Source organism: Impatiens glandulifera, chromosome 9 (assembly GCF_907164915.1).
Source record: "Impatiens glandulifera chromosome 9, dImpGla2.1, whole genome shotgun sequence".
NCBI lineage: Eukaryota > Viridiplantae > Streptophyta > Magnoliopsida > Ericales > Balsaminaceae > Impatiens > Impatiens glandulifera.
This window is the reverse complement of record NC_061870.1, coordinates 34,845,150-34,862,449: the sequence shown is the minus strand read 5'-3', so window position 1 is coordinate 34,862,449 and position 17,300 is coordinate 34,845,150. Positions and strand designations below refer to the sequence as shown.

Sequence of the window (17,300 nt, the reverse complement as noted above, 5' to 3'; positions counted from 1 at the left end):
TTTTAAGAGGTATCATTGATAAATAATAACTTTAGAATAGTGTTGTATTTGATAAAATATTAAAAACAAATTTAAAAAAAAAAATCAGTTCAATTTTAAATTAGACAATCTTCAAAAAAATAAAAAAAAATTATTATGTCAAAAATCACAAATATCATTATGTCAAAGAAGTTTATTTAATTAAAATTTATTAAAATAATCATTTTTTATCTAAAAAAAAATCTTCAAATTCAATTAGACTTTTCATAACAAATATAAACAAAATACACTTTTTATTTTGATTTATTGTAACAAAATACATAACTCACTAAATAGTTTAAGTGATAAAAAAAAAAATCCTAAAATATCAAAATCCATAGTCTTCCAACACTAACAAATAAATAATAATAATAATAATAATTGTGACAAAATACTATTTTTTAAATAGACTTGTGACAAATAATTCCAACATAAACATTTGAACTTCAAATGTGATGAATGATTTGATCTAGGGTTAGAAGTTGAAACACCCTCATTACTTAGCCCAACCTTTTGTCTTTCAAACCCTGAAAAAAGCAACATGTGTAGTATTGCTTGGATTGAAACTTGCCCTAGCCAAGGCTTAAACCCACAAGAAGATGAAATTCAAACATGTGCTAATAATAATAATAATAATAATAATAATAATCAGTTGCACCAATAAACTAAAAGAAAATCTCAAATAATCCTGATTTCTTGACTTTGATGTAGTTTTCGAAACCTGAAAATATGGTAAAGAAATCCTATCATCCGTGTCCTATCAAGTCAATTCTGGTAATTCAAAACGAAAAAAAAAAATATCAGTAAAATAGTTCATGGGCACAGCATAGTTGTTTGGAAGTTCTTAGACTTAGAATGATTGTTGTATTTGAGGCTTGGTAAAATAACCACCAGGATTTCCATTTGCCATGTTATTGTTCACTGTCCAGTTGCCAAATTGATTTTCCGGTCCAGGCATAGATGATGATGATGAAGAAGAAGAGATAGACTGGCTGTAGTTTGCTGGATGATCGTATTCACAGGCACGGCCGTCCTTGCAAATACCATATCGACCATAATCAGTACATATAGGCCGGTCCTGAGTATTAAAAAAGACATCATTTTTAGCAAACATCTAACAAATTTGATTGATGATCATGGCAGAAGCAAAATCAATGTCAATTGATAAAATGAAATAAAATGGTATTTTTTTTCATAGGAAGCGAAGCAAGTACCCAAAAAACTTACGGGTCTTAATGGAAGGCCTTTTCCGCTATGAGCAGCATTAGTTATCTTGGGGAGCTGAAGTCTTGGGTGGTGAAATTTGCAAGTGGATTTGTATTTACAGCTTCCCGTTTTCATAAAGAAACTGCATTCAGGCTGGCCAGGGCGATCTGGATATTCATTGGCTACAGTCTTCTGTTGATTATGATACATATGGAAGTTGTTGGTTTCAGGCATCGAGTTGATCAGAGCAAGCGCAGGTGGTATAGGTAGACTACTGGTCCCAGCTGTTGGGTAGACATTAGGCGCCTGTGCTACAATCTTCTGTTGATTGTGATACATATGGAAGTTGTTGGTTTCAGACATCGAGTTGATCAGAGCAAGCGCAGGTGGTATAGGTAGACTACTGGTCCCAGCTGTTGGGTAGACATTAGGCGCCTGTGCATGTCATAATTCACAAGAATATAATAGAAAGGCCCAAAAGTTGATGTCAATGAAATGTTTTGAATTAGATCTATGGTGTGTTTGATCAAACTGAAAATTAATTGTACAATGATGTATTTTAAGTGTGAAAGTAGTTGATTTGTGATCAATTGTGGAACTAATGTCGGAAAAGTAATTAATGACTATTTTAGCCTTCTATTGACGTGATTTGATTGATTTTCAATGGTTAAAGTTGTCTTTTAGACACTTTTACTAGATTACCGAGTTAAGTACTCCATATCTTGCAGAATGAAGCAAGATTTTTTAACTTAATTTGAGTTGAATCTAAATAATTAGGTGATTTGAAATGACAGTTATCAAATGAACTTAATTCTTAATTCAAATAAGCACTTACACATTCAGATTAGTAGATAACTCCAATCAACCATTTGTATATCATGATCAACAAGAAATAAGAGAGAATTGGCTCAAATTCTAACAAGGCAAACTTGAGAATGATATTCACACATCACCTTACTTTAAAAGAAATTAACCACATAAAATTAATTCAATTGAGATGCACTAAAATTCAGTAAATTTTGTAATCAATAAATTTCAAGTGTGATGCTCTCAACTGGAATAAAGTTTAACCAAAGAAACTAAAAATACTGTCAATATTAAAACAATAATCTTCACTCAAAGGTAAACAAATAAAAGAAATTACCTGAAAACTGTTCCATTGTGGACCAACAGAGTTCAGTTGTCTAGGAGGAAACATTGTTGGCCGTGGACCAGCCTCATTTGGTGTTGACCAAGATGACACGTTTGGTCGAGGGAAGATGCCTTGCGATACAGATCCTTCTGCATTATATCCAGAATGAGGATCACCACTCTGTGCAGAAGGATCAGGGTGATTGAATCTGCAGTTAGCACCATACTTGCAGGTTCCAGTACGCATGTAATAGGGACAATCTTTTTCTTCCTGCAATTATATGTCAATAAATCTCGAGTTGAATAAACAAGCATTAAACTGGATTTCCATACGAGTCTCATCTGCATTACCACATTAATTGGAAGTCCAAGAAAATTGAACTGAATAACCGGAGAGAATGGAACCTCTCCACCGCAGTGATTGTGTGGAGGAAAAAGATTATTTCCACCACGGTGCTTGAATTTGCAAGTATTCCCGTATTTACATCCCCCAGGCACAAGATAATACTGCAATGGCATCAGTAAGAGAGTTCAAAGAAGCTATAAAACAGAATCTGCAAGCAACATTTCAATCTGCAAACCTTGCAGTCAACTTGCCCCATTCTTTCTGAATTTCCATCATTCCTTCTACCCTTTGAAGCCTTCCTTGAGAGTAACAGAAACAATAACACTACTGTAAGTAATTCATTGTTTATACTTTATAGCTTTCATCCTTAGCATCTATTCAGTGTATGTGATGCAATTCATTTGTTAATACAAATATAAACGATCAAAGGAATGAATACCTGGTTAATCTTATTAGGAGGGTGGTTAAACTTGCAAAATGATCCAAACTTGCATGTTCCAGTTCTCATGAAATGCGGACAATCTTCAGCATCAAGGCGACTCACTGGACAAGTAGGCCTATTATATTTCACATGCTTAGATACTTCTAACTCTGAAGACTCTATTCCGTCTCCCTCATCAGTATAAACATCCTCCTCAATCTGATTATCGTCACTGTAGCTCTCTTCAAAACCATTGTCACCTCGATCTGCATCTATCTTATAGTCGTCTTCCTCGGCTACTTCTATATACTCTTCGTGATCGGCATCCTCCTTACTCTCCCTTTCTCTCTCTTCCAAAACTAAATTCTGTATACCCTCAATGATCAGTCGCTGATACTGAAGCTCTTCGTCGGCAGATTTATTGAGGATTCCATCATCACATTGTTGATTATGAGTCTCTACAACAGTCGGTAGCTCATCGAGGAGATCATGAGAGGTAGGATTGGGATTGAGATCAGAATCAAGAGAAGCAGAAGCTTGAAACCCTAGCTCTGCTTCAGGCTGTAGTAATGTAGGTTCATTTTGTAGTTGAACAATGGAGTTCTTCTCATCAGAGGTTCCCATCTCCTCCTACACTTAAACCCTAACTCTGCTTCCGGCTGTAGTAATTCAACTTGAATTAGTACAGTGAGAGGAGAGAGAGAGAGACGCCTGTTACTTTTGTTCCCTCTCTCTCTCTCTCACACCTTATTTGAAAATGAGCAAAATCAACCTAATCCTCCTCCGTACACACGCCAAATGTACCACTGAACTGAATTCAATACGGTTTATTATGGTAAACCGAATCAAAGGCAACAAACAATTCATCGGTTTTTTTAGTGTCAGTTGAAACGATAATCATGATTCAAATTTAAGCTATCTATTAATAAATAACTTCTTAATAAACCATTAAAATACAATATATATTTAAAAAATATTTTTTTTAAAATAAATATTTTTACACATGGACTGAAACCGACTCTTTCAAATTTTTTCTTCTAAGAAAATGAGAAAGGTTTTTTTTTATAGTAATAGTTAAATTACATGAAATTGATACTTCTTTTTTCTCAAATATATAATTTATTGTATTTTTAATAAGACTAGTAAAATACCCTACGTTGTACGGAAAAAAATATAAATGAAGTTTTTATATGATATTTAATTCAATATGTTTATATATAATGAAAGAAAATATTTATATAAAATTAATAATAAAATAATATATATTTATATTAAAAGAAAATATATATACATATATGAACTTACAATATTTTAATTTTTATAAACGAACTTATATGAACTAAATATTCTTATATAAATATAAACATGAACTTACACTATTTTAATTTTTTTATTAATTTTATAAGTTTTGTTCTTTTAATGTTAAAGAATGGAATTTTTTAATGTAAATTTAGTGGTGTTCTACAAAATGTGTTCATAACAATCATTAAGAGATACTAAATCGTTGGAATAAGCACATCTTCAATAAAAACGGTGTCACCCTCCTTTACACCAAGTTTAGACAAAGACTTCTATACCCACCTACTTCTAAGATGTGCTGAAATATTCTTTTTAAATCTATGTAATTGTAATGAAAAGTGATCAATTATGTTTACATGTTGTGTAGATGAAAGTTAAGATTTTAATTCCATTTAGGCCATCTGGTTCATTAGAGTCATTCTATGTCATCTCCATCTGCAAAATGTGTTTTCATAACTCAATCATTAAAAAAATATAAAATCGTTGGAAGAAGAAAAACCTAAATTTAATATCTCCAACAAAAACGATGTCACCTCTTTCACACCAAAATTTAGACAGAGACTTATATACTCCACATACTTCCAATACGTGCTGAAATCTGATACAACTAAAATCATTTCATTACACACTCTTCACAATTAACTACATTATAACTGTCACTTTATTATCGTCACTATATTTAACCCTAATACCTTTCTCTCTTGTATCAAAATCTTCTTTCTGAATCTATGCAACTGTAATGAAAAGTGGTCAGTTATACAATTATCAATTCAAGTTTAGTAATGAAAAGAGAATTCAACATAAAAAAATAAAGGGTTTATGTTTTGTATCATCATCACAACCAAAAATATGTTTATAGGTTCATTCATAAACACTTTTGCATTATACTTTTGAAAAAACGTTAATAAATTTATGAATATATAAAAAGATGTATTTGATTGAGATATGAAAATAGAAACCTCCCACTCTGAAAGAGAGTAATATTTAAAAACAAATTTGTATCTAAACATTAATATGCTACTTCAAATATTCTAGAGACGTTAAGATTTCTTTAAAAAAAAGGTAAGACCTTGATTTATATTGTTTCTCTTTGAGCCAATATGAGTTCATAAGCTGCATATATCACTTCTAATGTACCATTTCCCGTGACAACACCCATACAAAAATACTTAATACCACATCATTCAAAATTTCCTTGAATGATACCCATTTTTCATGTGTTTCTGGATGATCTATTTTGTTATAAACTACCAAACATGTTTCTGAATCTATGTAACTGAAATGAAAAGTTGTCAGTTATATAATTATCAATTCATATTTAGTAATGAAAAGAGAATCTAACATAACAAATAAAGAGTTTATGCTTTGTATCATCATCACAAACAAAAATATGTTTATAGGTTCATTCATAAACACGTGTGCAATATACTTCTAAAAAACTGCTAATAAATTTATAAATACAGAAAGATGTTCATAGTTGAGATACAATGAAAATTGAGACATTCCACTCTAAAAGAGAGCAATATTTGGAAACAATTTTGTATCTAAACATTAGTATAAGATTTTAAATATTCTAGAGATATTAAGATTTCTTTTAAATAAAGGGTAATAAATTTAGTTATACTGTCTTCTTTTTGAGCCAGTATGAGTTCATAAGCTGCAGGTATCACTTTGTGGGTACCATTTCCAATGGCAGCACTAATACAAAAAAACATATAATGTCACGTCCTTTAATATTTTCCTTGAATAATGCCCATTTCTCATATGCTTTTAGAAGATCAATTTATTTATAATCTACCAAACATATTTTTTCAGAAAACTCTGGAATAAACAATTATATTTCAAGCCGAACTGAATCATATTCGTATTCTGGCAGTTCAGATGAACTATCAATAACTTGTACATGGTTTTCATAATGGTTATAAATAAGCAGTAGCACAGTATGATGACATTAATGAATATATAATTTCATTTTCATCTCTCCTCTTCCTCGTCGTCTTCATCGCCATCGTCGTCTCATCGGGAGAAGAAGACAATGCACTCACCATCTACGATGTCCTACAACAGAACAATTTTCACAAAAAGTGTAACAGAATACAAGATCAATCGAAACTCAGAAAAATCAACGTGTACCTTAAGGATACCTGTAGTTACAACGTGGAATGTTAGTAGAAGACGACGCGATGAACGCCACATCCTCCTGTGCACCAATCTCATCTTCTCGCACAACTGCCTTCTGCATTACTTCTTTATCTAAAAAATTCTGGATTGAGTTAAACATTAAAAATAATTGGATCCCCGAAATCTATCAAATAATATAAAGAGAAAATAAAATATAAATTAATTATTAAAGTTATAAAAGAAAATAAAAAAATATTAATTAAGAAGAAAAAATTAATATATATAAAAACGGAAAGAAAGAGAAATTAGTAATTAAAAATGAGAGTTAAATTAATAATTATTATAAGAGAAAATTTGAGAATTATTATATATATATATATATATATATATATATATATATATATATATATATATATATATATATATATATATATATATATATATATATATATATATATATATATATATATATATATATATATATATATATATATATATATATATATATATATAAAAGAGAGAGAAAAAAATAGGAAAGTAAATTAATATATATAAATTTTATGTGAGAGAAATGTTATTTGTTTTTAAAATATTTAATTTTTAAATAAATTAAAATATATATAAATTTTTTTTATTAAAAAAAATATAAAATTTATTTGTGAGAAAATATTAAAAAAAAATTATATTTATATAAAATTTTTGATAAATGAGAATTATTATTATTATGTATATTATAAATATTTTTACATAAAAATAAATTGATATTTTATATTAAATATAAAATTATTAATAAGATAACATATATTTTATGTAATTTGTGTGAAAAATAATATATTTATATGAGAGAGAAAATAAAATAAGAAAAATAAATTAATAATTATGATTAGAGAAATAAATTAGTATATATATATATATATATATATATATATATATATATATATATATATATATATATATATATATATATATATATATATATATATATATATAGAAAATAAAAAAAAATATTAATTAGGAAGAAAAAATTAATATATATATTAACGGAAATAAAGATAAATTAGTAATTATGAAATAAGAATTAAATTAGTAATTATTATAAGAGATAATTTGAGAATTATTATTAGTAGGAAAAATATAAATAATTTTTTTTATAAAATATTTAATTTAATAAAAGAGAATATATTTATATGAAGAGAAAATATATAATATAAATATATAATTAATAATTGTTTCATAATATAAGTAAATTTTATAAAAATAAATTAATTTGTAAACGATTAAATTCCTGAAAAAAATATAATAATTATTAATTTAGACAATATGAAAAATATATATATAAATGAGAAGAGAAAAAGTAAAAAATAAAATTAATTATTAGAATATTAAAATATTATTTATTAAAATATTATTTTATACGAAGATTATCTTGAAGAGAGCTTGATGTACATATAATTAAAATATTATTTATTAAAATATTATTTTATTTATAATTTTATTATAAAATATCTTATTAAACTGTGTTTTGAAATAATAAAAATAAATAATTAAATTAAAAATAATAATTTTTAATTTTTTTTCTAAATTCACATAGACAAAGAATCTTGGGCTTTCTTATGATTTCAAATCATTGTCTTCTATTTTTCTTACGGGCATTTGAAATCCTCTTTACAGATTTTCCTATACATAGCCATCAAGTTATATAATTAATTTGAAATCCTCTTTATAGATTTTCCTATAAATAGTCATTACGTTATATAATTAATATATGATAACTTTATTCTTGCAGTTTTTTATAATTAATATATATAATATTTTAGATGAGAATTATTAGGTTTACTATTAAGATAATTAATAAGAAAATATTAATATATATATATATATAAGTATATATATAAAAAAGTAACCGACATAAAATAATTAATGATGAAATTTTGTTAAGAATTAATAAAATATATATATATATATATATATATGATAAAGATCATTTTGGAGAGAGCTTGATGTACATCTCCAACATTTATATACATATAATTAAAATATTAATATTATTTATTAAAATATAATTTTACTTATAATTTATTATAAAATATCTTATTAGACTGTGTTGTGTTATGAAATAATATAAATAAATAATAAATAATAATTTTTAATTTTTTTTTCTAAATTCACGGAGACAAAGAATTTTTGGCTTTTTCTTGATTTCAAATCCTTGTCTTCTTTCACTTCCCATTTTTCTTGCGGGCATTTGAAATTCCCTTTACAGATTTTCTATACATAGCCATCAAGTTATCATCTTAAAACAGTAGGTATCTTAAAACAGTAGGTATCTAGCTAGAAGAACAAATAGGATAACACCACATGATCAAATAATAAATGATGATAGAATTAACAACCTGCTATGATTAAATTCAGACTAAATCACATTATTATTAATATAATATGAATATATTAAATAGGATAATCAAAACAAATATTATACTAAAACAAATATTATACTGAGAATAATAAATAAATTAATTAAACAAATATTATAAAATAATGTGAATAATAAATAAATTAATTAAATATTATAATAAATAATAATAACATTTCAAAAAAAACTGGAAAATAGTAAAAAATATTAAGCTAAGAATATAGAGATCATATGCATTTAATTTAATTTTTTATTTTATTTTATTAATTAGTCATAAAATTTAATCATTACTCATACTTTGACCATATCGGATTCAAAAGAAGATCGATAAAATGTGTAGGATGTTATTGCAGCTGCCTGAAACGAATGGATTCAAAAGAAGATCGATGAAATGTGTATGACGTTGTTGCAGGTGTCTGAAACGATCAAATTCCTAATAAGAATTTCAAAATAGTGAACAACAGATTGTTGAAACATAACCCAATACAAATTCAATTATTGAAAATATTATATTGATAAAGAAATTGAGAAGATTCGAGTCAATACAGAGATAACACGCTTGAAGACGGATGATGTTGTTGTAGCTGCCTGAAATGATCAAATTCCTGGAAAAAAAATGCAAAACATTGAACAACGAATTGTTGAAACATATAACATAATGCAAATTCAATTATTGAAAGCATGACATTGATAGAGAAATTGAGAATATTGTGAGTCGATATGACTATTCTCTCTTCAATTGAACCTTATTGATTTAAGATTATTTATAAGAGAAAATATTTGGATGGAGAAGAAGATGAAAAGTCTTGATTTAACATTGATTTAATTGTAGTTATATAAGTTGATATAATCATTATTTAATGTTAAATTAAATTAATAGATAATTATAATATGATAATTGAAAGTTTTTTTATTATTGTATATTTTTATACTTAATATTTAATGTTAAATTGAATTAATATAAATATTTTTTTTATAATTAATATAATATATTAACTAAAACTTTTATTTTTCTTGTAATTTTTTTATAAAAATTCAATTAATATATATAATATTTTAGAGGAGAATTATTAGATTTATTTTTAAAATAATTAATAAAAAAATCTTAATATATATATATATATATATAAAAGTATATATAAGTATACATATAAATGAGTAACCGACCTAAAATAATTAATGATGAAATTTAATTAATAGAATTCATGAAAATATATATCCGGTGAGGGAAAGAAAAATAATTCATAAATGAAGAGAGAAAAATATGAAAAAATACTTTGTGATATGAGAATCATTTTGGAGAGAGCGTGATGTACACCCTCAATATTTCAAATTAAGCGTTATTAGATATATATAGATTATTAAGCAAGCTGGCAAACCTGTTTTTCATTGTCTTTAACATTGAATTAATTTTTTGGTTAAGACAACCGGATTATAAAATTTGTAATAGATTCTTAATTATTATTATTATTTATTTATTTTTTTATTTTTTTATTTTTATTTTTTTTTTGTCTTTTACACTACATAAACATAACCATGTTTAAACTTAAAACGCTTTCAGAAGAAATCGAACTCTCTCTTAAACCTAGTCCATGTGCTACCTTAGTCCAGCTCGGCAAATATATATCTTCATTTCATTGGATTAGCATCTTTTTGCATGCAAACCAGAATTTTTTAAAAAAGGAAAAGGTGCAAATAATATGAATGACCAAACACTTCTAATGAATCTTTTTAATACATATCCAGATAATGTAGCTGCAAACTGATCAAACCGAACTCTGCCCAACCGAATAATGCCTCCATCTAGAAGACCGATTCAATCGTCTATCGCTTTTTCTTCTATGTGTATCTGGATCCGGGCCTGACTAAGCTCATATACATAATACACCTCTTTGATCTCATCTGAATCTAAACCTGGTTGATAAATATGTGTTTCTAAATGAATCAAGACTCAAACTACAACTAACTAAGACAGAAAATGAGCACCAATTTGAGTATAGAAACAATCAGATGAACTGCCACAGGCCACTACTCATGTTTTTTCATCTGGATTTCTTGTTGCACCACATTTAGGATAATTGCAATCTTTTGTTGAACTTTACAGTAACTCATAAAGATTATCAAATACTATAAATTGGGATTCAAAAATTTCCTACAGATTATCAAATTAGCTAAAATAAATAGAGCATAGGTAGGTAGGTCAATGGCAATTTACCCAAACTGGTCAATTTTGAACTTTTGAGGCAGTGCCAGCAGCTCTGGAACGTTTGGTCTTGTTTTTCCAGAACTCGTCCTTCTTTCCTTTTTTCTTATCTTTCAAAAAACCCATCTTGCTTTTGACAATACCAAGTATTGCACTTTGATCTTTCCTGTTATTTGTTTTAGCTTCAACTTCTAAAATCGACCTAAGCTTCCTGTAAGATGTCACATCCGGAATCTGCCCACTTTTCACCATACATTTGTGATAAAAAAATGCCCTCTTGAAATCGCGAACACGAACAAATGCATATATCATAGTAGAGTAGGTAATCGAATCGGGCTTCAGATTTAAAGTTGACATCTCTTTCAACAGCTGAGGTAACTTCAAATGTTGCCCTCCTCTTGCATACCCATTGATAAGCATATTATAAGTCATGACAGTTGGCTGCAAACCGATCTTACCAAATTCACTTATTACATTCCTCGCTTCACTGTACTCGCCTTGCTTAGCGAAACCATCAACAAGAATGTTAAAAGTCACACGTGTCCCTTCGATCTTTTCACTGATCATTAACTTCCATATTTTCATAAGTGTTTCTGCATCGCCAGCTCGCCTAAATGCATCGAGCAGGGCAGTGTACGTTTCAGTAGAAGGCTTCACTCCTTCCCTTTTCATATTCTCAAAGGCCAAATAAGCTTTCTCGTGCCATCCACTTATCGAGTATGCGTGGATAAGAGCGGTATAGGAATGTGAAGTCGGTTTTATACCAACTTTCTTCATCCTCAAGAAAGCATCCGCAGCTTTATCGCTCATCTTCTTTTGTCTTCCGTAGGCACTTATCAGACATGTGTATGATTTAACATCCGGCTTTAGGCCAATGTTTTCCATCTCACTAAACAGTTCCTCGATAATCTCAGGTTGCATTCTTTGGCTGTATGCGTTTATCAAAGTATTGAAAGTGGAAGTTGTCGGCTTGATCCCTTTCGCCTTCATCTCTGCAAACAGGCCTTCTGCTTCTTCGATTTGGTTGGATTTTCTGTAATTATCGAGTAGAGTGTTGTATATAATGGCATTTGATGAGATGCCTTTCTTCTCCATTTCTAATTGAACAATAAGCGCTTCTTTTATAAGCCCCTCGTCACACAATGACTTAATCAAAGCTCCAACGACTTCCAAACTCCATTTCGCTCGTTTGTTATTGATTCTCTCGAAGAACTTCCACGCATCTTTCGCACTTCTTCCACTTTTTCTGATGATTGTTATCATGGTTGAACAAGTAACATGATCTACTTGGAGATTCTTTGTCTCCATGGTTTCGTACAAACTCCAAGCTTCCTCATAACTAAGACCAAAATATTAACAACATAGAATCAATGTCAAAGATTAACAAGCATAAGTGAAGCAAGTAGCATAGATTCATACCTCCCACAGCATAACAGACCAGATAAAGTTGCATTGAAGATATGAACATCCAGAAATTGTTTAGAATCAGGCAAATTGCGAAACAAAACAAGCAGTTTCTGACCCATTCCAGCTCTCCCTAAAGCTGGGAATAGAACAGAGCAAGACCGAGGAGTAACTAAAGAAGGCTTCTGCAATCGCATCCATTCGAAGAAATACAAACAGTCAACGATTAAGCCTTCTCCAACCATCAATCTCAACACCTCCACGCATTCTCTTTCTCCAATTTTCCTTTCATAAGACCCCAGTTCCTCACCCAACGTCGAATTGTCCGGCACGTTCCTCGCCAGTCGCATAATCTCCGCCACCACTCCGAGGCGACCCGAACCTGAGTTCAAAGTGAGATTCTCCTGCTCTTCTTCGAACGCGGGCTCAATTGGGGGATCGAACTGGGTTTCTTCCACCTCATCAATGTCTTCGTCGGGGGCTAGGTGCCATGAGGTCCGACGGTTCTTCTGAAGCGAGAACTTGCCTTGACGACCGGGGTCCGGATCTTGTGTGGATGCTCTGAACTTGAAGAATTTGACAAGAGGATCGTTTGGCGGTTCTGGGTCTTCTTCGATTTCTTCTTCTTCTTCTTCATATTCGAGGTCAGCTTCTTCTTCTTCTTCATATTCGTGGTCATCTTCTTCTTGATGTTGTTGTTGGAGAAAAGGGAGGAAAATAGGTGAAGCTGTACTATCAGGAGTGGCGGAGATAGAGAAAGAGAAAGGTTTGGAAAATCTTCGGCGACCATTGCTAATCAGCTGAAACCTCGAGAAATTACAGAAATCAACATATGAAGGAGGTAAAGATACAGGTGAGGGATTCGAACAGTGGCATCGGAGCGACATTGCTGCCTTCACAGATTAGCCGCTCTGGTCGGTGAAAGTGGGCTATTTGAAGGGATTTATTCATCTTTTGTTACTACTCTAATTTATAGATAAAATTTAGAATTGCAAATTTTAAATTTTAGAAACTTCCTCACCCGTTAGCATGATAATTAACTTTCCTTTACCATAAACGTTTTAATTGAAAAAATTGAAAATCGAACCACCCAGCTCCGTTAATTACTGAAAATCGAACTCAACCAGCTTCCTATTTTTTATCACTTAGAAAAAATTCACACTGGATGCAAAAGAGAATAATTCTTGAAAATTAACAGATTTTGGAAACATGGTTATAAAATGACAAGCAAAATCTACAACTTTTCAAACATGCTCATAAAATGACAGAGACCAAAAGTTAAACCAATAAAATTGGGTAAGGTTGTGTTTGTTGGCTATAACTTCCATTTCACTTGAGTCTAGATGAAGAGTTACATTTTCCCACTAGATACTACCTTTGCTGCTGCTTCTTCTGCTTCTTTTTTCCCTGTTGAACTGAAGTTGCAGGCACGGGTCTCTTCTTGGTGAACACACTGGTTCTGCTGCCTTCTTCTTCATCATCGTCGTCATCATCATCATCTTTGTTGTTTTCATGTTTCTTATCTCTGGCTGATGGGGTGGTGGTTTCTTCCATGATTTCAACATTTCTTCTTTTACTATTCTCTAACTTGCTGTACAATTTCTTCTCAACGCCAACCAAATGCCCAATGTTTGTTTGACGAGGAACAAGTGCACCTAAACCAAGCCTGTGGAGATATATATGAAAGAGTTTTAATACGATGCAATCAAATTCAGTGACGGATATCATAACTTGTAAAAGAGAACTAAACTTTCCTGTAGGGTCGACTTTCTTCTTCAACTTCAACTGATTTGTCTTCAGTTATCTTAGTCATTTTATTAACCCATTGATCAGCCTGTTTCGTTCAAACCATACAAGGCATTAGAAAAAACAATTGGAGGAGTATAAGTAATGGCTACTATAAGGAAGCCTAAGAAAGAAACTAGTTTGCTTCATTCGAAAACACTTTTTCAGACTAATTTCTCATTCGAGTTGGAAATATGAAGATTTTCTTTATCCTTCACAAACTGTCTCTGCTGCCAGTATCATCTCATGCCAAAACAAACTAATGTACAGTAGCAGAACCCATGAAAACAAAAGCTTGGAATGAAAAATAGAACATGTAAGTCATCAACAATCTAATGTCAAACCAACAATGAAACTTGAGGAATTGCGTATCATTAGCATATCCATCTTCGGGCATTCATTAGCATTTATCACATGTTTATCAAGTTTCTATTACTTTGTGGGTGATTGTTAAAACCTAACCGAAGGCAAACCGCCACACAATTCAAAGGCATTTATCCATAAACACTTGCATCTAAAAGGCAAGGTATTTGGATCACAATCTATAATCCAGATACAGCTAAAGATTCTTACATCAATGAAATTGTTGAATCCTTTCAAAAAGAAAAAAGAAAAAAGAAAAGATATGGAGTGCAAATAAATTACCAACTTGAATGCCTTGTCTAGTACCACCAGCTGAGGAAAAGAAGCCGTGTCGCTAGACTTCTCCTTGCCCATATCACAGCCTAACCATATAGAACATACATGAGTCAATCTTTGAACATACACTTGATCAAATACTAGGGTTTATAACCTGATCCTAGTAGATTGACTAGTAGTCCATCTACAAATTTACTTTCAGTATAGAAAGAAACATTCAGATTTTTCATCTAGGAGCTCAGAAAACATTGAAACGAAAACTAAATCAAACACATAAATCTTAAGAATCTACAAATACACACATTTACCTCGTCGACACTGGAACAGAATAAGTAAGGATTGATATCCAGGGAGAAAGCTGCAAGAGAAGATGAGGGCGGCGGCGGCTAGCTAAGAGACGGTGAGGAAGACGACGGCGAAGGCGACTTCCGACGAGGATTGAGGAAATCAAAGTTAGGTCAGATATATTCCGATTGGTCAAAAATAACGGGTATATTTTCTTTTTCTGAATGAGAATAACCGGTTCAATCAAATCGGTTCCTAATTTAATAAAAAAAAAAACTAGAACCGGTTCTAATTTAATAAAAAAAATAGAAATGAAGAGGTTGTGAAATAAGGAGAGAATGAAAAAAAAAAGAGTAATTAGTTTTAGGTTTTTAACTTAATAATATAAATCATTTTCATCATAAATAATAATAATATAATATGTTTATTATTATTCTAATTTTATTTAGTTATTTATTATTTTAATATATATATATATATATTCATGAATATGAGTATTTGTAAAAAAATAATAAAAAAAAGTTATTTTATCTTTATTTTATTTATATAAATAATTTAATAACTAATACTTTTTAAATAAAATTTTAGGTAAATTTTTTTATTACAAAATATAAGTTTGTTAAATATTTTAGAATATATTAATTTTAAATTTAATAATTACGTTTATATATTATTTTTATTTTTAATAATTAATATAAAAAAAAAAATCTTCATTTTAACTGCCTTATCTATTTTATGAATTTAAAGGAGGTGGGCCTTTGTTATGGGAAATTTGATGAAATGACCTTAAAGACTGGGTTATTTGACCTGGTGCTAATTTAATAATTTAATTGCGCTCGTGGTGATTTTATTTTTTTTGGACGATTTTGCCTTTGTCGCGAAACGCTAAGTGACTTAGCGTTTCGCGAAGTGAAAATGTGTGAAATGTCCAAATTACCCTTACTATTTAATATAACTTCCCTCATTTTTTTCATTTCTTTTCTTCTCTTTCTCTCTCTTCCCGTTCTTCTCCTCCTTCTCTCTAAACTGGGCGGCGGCGACGGCGGCGAAACGACAATGAGTTTCACGACGAGCACGAGCACTGTTCCACTTGGTACGTTTATCTTATGATATTTCAAGTTTATTGATGTTTGGTTTATGCATCTTCGAATCACTGTTGTTTAGGGTTTACTTCCCGTTTCGCTAAGGACTTATTGTTTCGCTAAGGACTTCCCGTTTCGCTAAGGACTTATCGTTTCGCTAAATATTTTAACATGAGTTGTCTTAGCTCAGCTGGTAGAGTGTGTGGCTTTTAACCATGTGGTTGTGGGTTCAATTCTCACAGATGATGTTTTTATAGTTTTTTTTTTTTTTTTACTTTTGCATAAATCAAATGCTCATTTGTAGAGAAATGGTTATGTTTTAATTTGATACATAAATGAAATGGTATAGAAAATGTTTGTTATGGTTATGTTTTAATTTGATGCATAAATGAAATGGTATAGAAAATGGTATAGAAAATGTTTGTTTGTTTTTTTTACTTTTGCATAAATCAAATGTTCATTTGTAGAGAAATGGTTATGTTTTAGTTTGATGCATAAATGAAATGGTATAGAAAGAAATGAAACAAAATAAGCTTAAACATTCATTAACAAATACCAAAAGCAGCTTAAACATTCATTAACAAATACCAAAGAAAGTAGTTCACTTTTTACATATTATTATTTTCTTAATTAGAATTAATTTATTTATTTACTGAAGTAATCTTCAGTCCTGCCCTTGAATCCAATTTGTCCAAAAGTCAATGCCAAGAACAATCTCAAGTGTCAAGTAACCAGCCTAACCTGTTTGTTTACTTGTTTATGTATATTAATATTAGAAAGAAACAGAAATATATTTTAATTGCTCAGTCCCAATGCTGGAAAGAGTCAATTGATCGCCGGAATACTGGAAGGTGCTAACCATCCGATCAACCCAAACCCAATCACGTTCAGATCTTTCCGTAGTCAATCCCTCTCGAAACTACAATCAATCAAACAAACAAATTTCA

At 29.9% G+C, this 17,300-nt stretch overlaps 3 protein-coding genes and 1 non-coding gene across 5 annotated transcripts; 1 reads left to right on the top strand and 3 right to left on the bottom strand.

The window, feature by feature from the left end:
• Positions 1-623: 623 nt before the first annotated feature.
• On the bottom strand, positions 624-3,899 carry LOC124914871 (zinc finger CCCH domain-containing protein 67-like). The gene is made up of 6 exons (XM_047455490.1): positions 3,141-3,899; positions 2,937-2,996; positions 2,707-2,862; positions 2,369-2,626; positions 1,246-1,659; positions 624-1,096 (listed from the first exon to the last, which is right to left on the bottom strand). The coding sequence occupies exons 1-6, from the start codon at positions 3,744-3,746 to the stop codon at positions 869-871; spliced, it is 1,722 nt and encodes a 573-aa protein (XP_047311446.1). The 5' UTR covers positions 3,747-3,899; the 3' UTR covers positions 624-868.
• A 6,822-nt stretch (positions 3,900-10,721) lies between these two features.
• LOC124914156 (pentatricopeptide repeat-containing protein At5g50280, chloroplastic) lies at positions 10,722-13,487 on the bottom strand. Of its 2 annotated transcripts, XM_047454646.1 has the most exons (3): positions 12,578-13,487; positions 11,171-12,497; positions 10,722-10,869 (listed from the first exon to the last, which is right to left on the bottom strand). In XM_047454646.1, exons 1-2 carry the CDS (start codon positions 13,447-13,449, stop codon positions 11,180-11,182), a joined length of 2,190 nt encoding a protein of 729 aa, XP_047310602.1. In that variant the 5' UTR covers positions 13,450-13,487; the 3' UTR covers positions 10,722-10,869; positions 11,171-11,179. The 2 variants fall into 2 exon arrangements, with proteins under 2 accessions (XP_047310602.1, XP_047310601.1); XM_047454645.1 differs by lacking the exon at positions 10,722-10,869 and having other exon boundaries at positions 10,931-12,497.
• Positions 13,488-13,724: 237 nt separating this feature from the next.
• Positions 13,725-15,462, bottom strand: LOC124915258. Its single transcript, XM_047455943.1, has 4 exons — positions 15,295-15,462; positions 14,993-15,072; positions 14,317-14,396; positions 13,725-14,228 (listed from the first exon to the last, which is right to left on the bottom strand). The coding sequence occupies exons 2-4, from the start codon at positions 15,062-15,064 to the stop codon at positions 13,934-13,936; spliced, it is 447 nt and encodes a 148-aa protein (XP_047311899.1). The 5' UTR covers positions 15,065-15,072; positions 15,295-15,462; the 3' UTR covers positions 13,725-13,933.
• A 1,066-nt stretch (positions 15,463-16,528) lies between these two features.
• TRNAK-UUU lies at positions 16,529-16,601 on the top strand. Its single transcript has one exon. It is a non-coding gene; the product is annotated as a tRNA-Lys (tRNA).
• Positions 16,602-17,300: the final 699 nt, after the last annotated feature.